We start from the raw sequence: 7626 nt of genomic DNA, 5'->3' as shown, positions 1-7626 counted from the left end.
TTGTGAAAAGAAAAAAATCCCCCAAAATACTCAAACAAGCAACGTCCACGTTTATTGTTGTTATTAATAAAAAATGCTTATTAGTGTTTATTGGAGGTGGTGGCACTAAACTACGTATATCAGACATTAGTAAGATAAATTCATTCATTCATTCCAGGTCTTATTACGGGATGTGCTGACAAAATAAATGTAGAATGATCACCAGACCTAATCTCTATGTTATTTTTACTGGCCCACGTCAACTGCAAGTTCAAATTTCAACACTTTACTATTAGCTTCAGCAAAAGAAGACGAGCAGTAAGCCAGTCAGTCATCCAGCAAATAATTTTGCATTTTGAAATACATCCTTAAAGTCCTTTAAAGAGACAAACAAAGTTCTAAACCCCTGATTCACAGTTTGAACACATTTTAAATATACTTTTTATAGATTTTACTGAAACTGTACACTATAATATTCCTCCTGATGTGTTTATCGTCCTCTGCCTTAACGTTTAAATGCTGAAGGACTACATTTTTTTCTCATTGCGAGTAAATGAAAAGACAAATCACAATCGTACAAACTGTTTATGTAAATGAATCAGACCCGTCACACTGACATGTTTCTTCATCAGGATGTTTGGTTTCTGTAGTTTATTTTTACTCATCACACACACACAACCTCCAGTCGTGCTGTTGTAAACACCTGATTAATTATCAGCCTTTGTGTTAATGTGTTGTCATTTACTGCTGTTTGAGTAACATTTGTAAAAACCACTCCAACCGGCCTCTTTAGAACAATGAAACTATATATTTGTGTTTTACATTAACAGCTAGCAGAGTAAGAGCATCAAGAAGCATTTCTTTGGGCGTTTTCATTACATTCATTCATAGAATAACAACTATTGATCCTTTATTTGAGCATAACTTATGATACCTCTCCCTTTTTATTTTTCAAGGAAAGCTATACTCATCAAAAATTAAACATTAACCGTGCTTTTGTTCAGAATTGCCTCTGCCCCATGCTCTAAGGTGTTTCCCGCTCACTTACAGTTTTCTTCATGAAACACCCATTTATAACGTCCTCCAGACTGAAGTCACTTTCCCGATCAAACATATGAGACTAATGCCACTATCAGCTTTCTCTCCCAGCTCCGAAAATATAGATATCTGATTCGCGGCAACCAGAGCCGGGTTTTGTCTCAGGAAGGGTTCGTTATGTGAGCCTGTGCCTTCTGGCCACATTTCTTTTTACACAAGACAATTCATGCACGTCTTATCTTGTCTTGTGTTTTTTTTGGGTTTTTTTTCGCCTCCTTGTAATGCATTAGAAAAACCCCCGCCTCTTTCATCAAGTAATGTATATGACGCTGTCCTTCATTTGACATACAACATGCTATTTAACACCCTAATAGTCAGGGATCATCCGCAGAGTCTCCTCCTCCTCATCCTCGTGTCTGAACCCCGGGTCATGCATCACTCAGACGACTGGGAGAAAGAGATAAATATTTCTTTCAGCTCCGTCACATAGAAGCTTCCTGAATGGCTTCCTACTCTTGTGAGTGGAAGCTGTCTTTGGCTCGGAGCCCTCGCATCAGTGTAATTAACATTTTTTCAGACAGAGTAGTGTAATTTCTACAGTCTCCTAGAAATACAGCAGACCCCTATAGCCATCTAGATACGGTGTGAGTTTTACTTTAATCACTTTTATTTTCATTTTCTCAGATACACACACTCCCAGACCTGTACACGTGAGTATGCACAAGCAAACACACACACACACACACACACACACACACACACACACACACACACACACACGGCCTGTATCTGCCTCTGGGTTCAGCCAGGCAGGAACATTGTCAGATCCATGCATCATTGGTAAGAAAATCTCCCTGCCTCCCCCCACCCTCCCGCACCACCACCTCCGCCCCTCTGAGGCAGACCTGAAAAGATCCTTTTGTCCCTCATCACCCGCCTAACCCCCACCCTCTCCCCCTCGCCTCTCCCCCCCCCCTCCTCCTCTGACACACACCCCTCATACAGCCTGTGGTTATGGATACCTGGGACGGTCTCACACCCGGCTCCCATGTGCAGTAAAGCTACCTGCAGGCACCAGACCGTGCAGAGGCAATTCAACCAAAACTTTCTCAGCTTTTCGATTCAGTCCTCATATGAGAGATGCCTGTCGGTGCCAGAGAAAACACTAGCCCAGCTGAGGCGGACTGCGCAGGCCCATGCGGGCTACTCTCCATGTTTATTTGCACACGTCAGGGCCCTTCCTGCTGTTGATTTAGAGCCACTGCCACTTACGCCTATGACAAATGAAATACCCTTTTGATGACTCCGACTCTGTTTGCCATCAGCAGCTGCTGCTCCTGGCACCAGCCTGCTTCAAGGCTGACGTTACCTCCGGCTTTTGTCATCTAGTCCATAGTCTGGGGCAGGCCTTCCACTTGCACTTGTTGCTGATGAGAGGAAAACACGGCCCCTGATGCGGCAGATAGATTTATGAATGCAGACTCTGTCCCTCCTGATTCGGGAGCTAGGGATTCGAGCGTGATTAAAAGCACTGTCGGCGTTTCCGTGTCGGATTGATTTTAGTCTCTTGCACATCCTGAAGGTGACTCTGAGAGCCTCTCCCTGTCATGTGGCACAGAGCCTGTTTAATCCTTGCTGTGTCTGTACTCTCCCGGACATGCTGTCATTAGATTAACAGGTATGAGAAGTCTCTTCGGTGGCTTTGTGATCACCTGTTTGTTAATTTGTGAATATTTATCCACGCCATGTGCCAATAGGGAAGGACACGTGCTGTTTTCAGACTTATACATTGATCTACAGGACCTGTGCTCTCTGCTGACCTCTGCTGAGTGATGCATATGGGCAATACTGTGGGATACTTTTAGTTGTATATTTTTTGAATGCAATTACACACAAGTTAAACCATTTTTATACGTTTGTATTTGCGATAAATCTAATTTCCCTGGGCTAAAATGGGCTGCAACACTAAATTTTCTATTGGAAATTCAATTCTTGACGCTTTTAATTTGATTTTACAAATGACATATGTCCTATATTCTATGTTGTGACCACTTTGCATCTAAAAGGGATGTAAAAGTATCGCAGATAAATAATTTTTTTGTGCATTTTTCACGTTTTCTACTGGCATTTTCTAGTTACAGTCTCACTTTTTGTATTGACACCATTTGTTAAATGTGCAGCAACTACGGAAAGTCACTGAAGTGCTGAACGTAAATACTCTCTCTCAGCTTTTCACCACGAGAAAAGGCCTTTTGATGAACTCTGTATTTACGTTTTTTCTGTAATTTCTGCTTATTTAGTCAGAAAAGTTCCACATCAAGCCGACATACTTTAAGCTGTGATATGTTTACACTTTACTTTTCCAATTTTGTTGCAGTTTACCGCCCTATTCCACTCCAGTGCTGGGTGGGAAGTATTGTAGACTAATGTTTACATACAAATCATATAATTTCTTATTAAACTATGACGCATTTCAGTATATAAAGTAGTTCATATTGGCTTCAGACAACATTAATGCACTGCTCACAAGTCAATAAACCACAATCAGCAACCATTCCTCATAAAAAGCTCCTTTTTTACTACTTTGACTTAATCCAAATAACAGAGTATCTTCCAGCAAATTAGATTAAATGAACCACTGACCAAAACCCTGTTGATTTGAAGGTCTGCTGAGGACAGCCAGACACATCAGTCACTCACAGCCATATGGAAAACTGTGTGTGATATGGGGGCTGCAGTTGGGGAGGGGGGTGAGAGGGGGGCAGGCGTGGTGTTTGAGTAGAAATGATATGCTGAGAGAGTGAGAGTGAGGCCTCTGGGATGCAGAATACCTCTCAAGGTCCCTCCACTGAAGCAGGGCGCTGCAGCCCCTGCAGCCCCTGCAATCTTCGCAATCAGGCAGTAATGCAAGCGGCGACTGTTTCAGATTATGCTCAGGAAATCCTCGGTGCTCTCTGCTCAAAACAATTTACCCTGACATGAGCCCAAAAGAGAGCGTTTTGGGGGGCGGGGGACAAGAGAGCTGTCCTCACCGAAGTCCAGATTCTGTCCCACAAAAAAAACTATTATTTTTATTTTTATTATTATTGTGTCTATAAGGGAGTGTCTACAAATGATGTTATCTGATTATTCAGTTATATCTATTAGTCTGTTATTAAACCCCTCATAATTTGTTTTGTTTTGTTTAAATTCTGTATATATATCATCAGCCAGTAATATCAGCCATATATTTTTTTGTGGAAATCCAGAGCTGGTAAAGGCTGAGTGGTGACTCTTTCCCATGGCCCGGAACCGACAGAACAAACTCTCGGAGAGAGCAAAGAAAACACGGCAACAAAAAACCAATGATCCTCAGCACTCGGGCTAAAAATGACGAGGAAAAAAAAAAAAAAATAGAAAAGAAAAAAAAAAATAACTCTTTCCATTGGCCAAACATTGTATTATGGAGCAGAGACGATTTTCAAAGCTGCCAGAGCTGGTTCGTGTGTACACAACATCCTCCTGACGGGCAGCTGCTGATGTTGACTCACATTTGTATTAAATTGAATTTCCCTTTATGACTCTTGGTTTATTGTTTAAAAACCAAAGAACCCGTGAAGCTGGATTTAATCTTTCCTGCAAAATGACTCAGAATATTTCCCGAGTCACATCCCACCAACGTAGATTTGTTTAGGCTGTAGGATCCGTGAAGCATAATTTCCAACTTTTTAAGGCGCATACTTAAAAATCTGCGCGTTTAAAAACGAAGAAGAAATAAAGGTACTTCAATTCGCAACTAATTAAAAGTAAAATTTCAAATATCACTCTTTGCTTCGTTTGATTTGAACAAATTTGGGGCGTATAATCTACATTAATGACTATTTTGTTTTTCCTTAAAAACACAAATAACACAGAGACAAATGTATTACTTTTGTTTTATTGGAAACTAATTACCATGAGTCTAATGAAAACGTTACCTCTTAGTTTCCATCGCAGGAAGTTGCCATTATTCTTTCGTAATCTTAACAAAATATCATAAATTAAGCAAATGGGCAGTCCAGTTAAGTGTCCCGTTGAGTTAAGAGTTTCAGAAAGGTCCTGTTTGTGTGTTTTCGTGTGCAGGAGACGAGAAAACCTCCTGTCAGTGGGGATATATAGGTTAAGCGCATTAAGGAGTTTTGATCTAACCAAATTTAACGACAGACAAGTCAGTCTATATTATAAGGTAGGCTACTATAGTGTTATTTCATACATGTGTTCAATCCGATACACTTATCAGTCTTCTTCGTGTTCTGTCTTCTTCTTTTTTTTGTTGTTGTAAAATATAATAATCTGGCGGCCTCTTTAAGAGCCCAAATCCACAAGACTGGAGGTTAGAGGTCCCAACAAGGAGTCCTGCAGTTGGTGTGGGTGTCCGTGCATGCCGTGCACCGGCTGTGGGCCCCCCAGCCCGGACATGGAGTACGCGGAGGCCCCGGGGTGACCCATGTTGCCCTGGAGCAAAAGCGCTGAGTTCTGGTCGGGGCTCTGAGGTGGAGAAAACTCGTCCTCCGAGCTGGACATGAGAGACTTTCCTCCGTCCAGAGGGGACAGCTGGTTCTGTTTGTTGCCGCCTGCGTTGCTGTTTTCACTGTTCTCTCTGGAAATGAGGAAGAAGAAGAAGAAGAAGGGAAAATCAGAAGGCGTACTCGTATTTTAAAAGATGGCATTAGATGAGTGAGGTAAAACAAACATTTTAAGAAGCTGACATAGGCCTAAATATTGTGAATAAACCAAAAGTAATTATTTTACTTTCGAAACAGAAAATAGGCCTTGGAGAAAAACTGTGAGACTTGATGTTTAATTTCAGTTCATGAGGAATTATCATTTACTGATTCTGTTAAAACTAGTGAGCTGTGTGCGTTTTGATTCCGCTTTAACCTAATTTAACCTTTAACACATAGCTTAACTCAACGCGGTTATCCAAAAATGTGGCCACATTCCTTTTTTAAGATTTAATAAATATCTCAGAGTATTATTTGCAATTTCAAATTCCTGTATTTTATTTTATTTCATTTTATTTAATGTGGATTAGGCCACAATTCCGATTGAGACGAGTCAAACATTTCAGAGGAGAGTCCATCATTTGATAACAACACGCTACTGTTTACCCACCTCCACTGTTATCACGACATGTCTATTTGGAAACGTGTCCAAAATTAATTAGGCCTAACACACACGCCTCTCTTAGAAATATTTCTTTCTTTGCTCCGTCCTCTTTCTCTCTCTTGCTTTAAGGATACTGTCAGAGCAGTGTGTCTTTTCTTTCTCATATTTTTTCTTGCTCGTAGCCGCAGTTTGGAAATACGTCTCCCAGGCTATGACAAACTTTAATTTGTTCTTGAAACATGCTGAACATTGAAATGTTTTCCATGGAGGGCTAACAGCAGCGCCGAGGCTGTGACAGTTCAACGTACCTCTCCTTCGCCTCTGCAGCTCTGTCTCTCTGCCGTCTGTTTTTGAACCAGTTGCTGACCTGCGTGGTGGTCAGTCCTGTGGCCTCGGCCAGCTCTCTCTTTTCCCGCGGGGACGGATAGGGGTTATGCGTGTACCACTCTCTCAGCACTCCCCTGGACTTCTCCTTAAAGCAGTAACTGGTCTCCTCGCCGTCCCATATCGTGCGGGGCAGCGGGAATTTCCTCCGCACCCGGTACTTCCCTACAGCTCCGAGCGGCCGGCCGCGCAGCTTCTCCGCCTCCACGTAGTGCGCCTTCAGCCAGAGCTGCTGCAGCTTCGGGTGGTTGTGCGGTGAAAACTGGTGGCTCTCCAGGATCTTATAAAGCTCCCTGAAGTTCCCCCGATGAAAGGCTACCACCGCCTTGGCTTTGAGGACGCTCTCGTTCTTGTGGAGGTGATCGCAAGCGGGTAGAGACCACAGGAAGCGACCGAGCCTCTCCAGGTTTCCTCCCTGCTGCAAGACCTCGCAAACGCACGCCACTTGCTCCTGCGTAAACCCGAAGGACGGTAATATAGACATGATGTCCGAGCTCACTCCTCCGCCCGAAACGCCGATATCCAAAGCGATAGCTGTCGTTTATTTTGATTATAGTAGTATAGTCTTAATGCAATCCAGCGCAAGCCGTCCGCGCAGCACAGGCCTATAGGCTATCCACTCCACTCCGGCCCCTGATGCGCGCAGCAGATTGGGATGTTGATTGTTGGGACAATTTGTTCCTGTTGGAGATATGTCAGGCTTAAAGGGAGCCTGTGCGTTTCGGTGATTGGCTCTCCCTCTGCCCTGCACCCTGTACAGCAGAGCAGGACTGAGTTTGCAGCTCCGTTTCCTCCCCAGAGGCAGTGCGTCAGGGGCTGAAATAGGAGCGCTCCCACCTCCCGCCCCCACAGTCCCTCTCCCGCTTCAGCTGAGGGAGCAGAGCAGCACCTAAACACTAATCAATTATTACAGGCCTCTTAAAAAGCCGTATTAACATGTTCTGAATATACATCTTCTTTAAACGGCGACCATATAGACTCCCCACGTTGGACAAGCCACACAGGGCTTCTCCACGCGTTATCAGTAACCACAGTCAGTGGAGCGTGAACCCACAAATACACAAAGCTTTTGATTCGCGAAAGGCATAGTTTACACTC

General features: G+C 43.3%; 1 protein-coding gene across 1 annotated transcript; it reads right to left on the bottom strand.

Moving 5' to 3' along the window:
* Positions 1 to 4870: 4870 nt before the first annotated feature.
* On the bottom strand, positions 4871 to 7285 carry LOC311505489 (homeobox protein six1b). Its single transcript, XM_084569085.1, has 2 exons — positions 6453 to 7285; positions 4871 to 5635 (listed from the first exon to the last, which is right to left on the bottom strand). Exons 1-2 carry the CDS (start codon positions 7010 to 7012, stop codon positions 5341 to 5343), a joined length of 855 nt encoding a protein of 284 aa, XP_084425211.1. The 5' UTR covers positions 7013 to 7285; the 3' UTR covers positions 4871 to 5340.
* Positions 7286 to 7626: the final 341 nt, after the last annotated feature.

The sequence above is a fragment of the Chelon labrosus genome (genome assembly GCF_963514085.1).
Source record: "Chelon labrosus genome assembly, chromosome: 20".
Taxonomy (NCBI): Eukaryota; Metazoa; Chordata; class Actinopteri; order Mugiliformes; family Mugilidae; genus Chelon; species Chelon labrosus.
Note: the sequence above shows the minus strand (reverse complement) of the source record. Positions and strands in the feature narration are given on the sequence as shown.

Coding starts and splice junctions, on each gene's coding strand:
- LOC311505489 (XM_084569085.1), bottom strand. CDS start 7,012: ATGTCTATATTACCGTCCTTCGGGTTTACGCAGGAGCAAGTGGCGTGC. Junction 5,636..6,452: donor GCTGCAGAGGCGAAGGAGAG/GTACGTTGAACT, acceptor CCTCATTTCCAG/AGAGAACAGTGAAAACAGCA.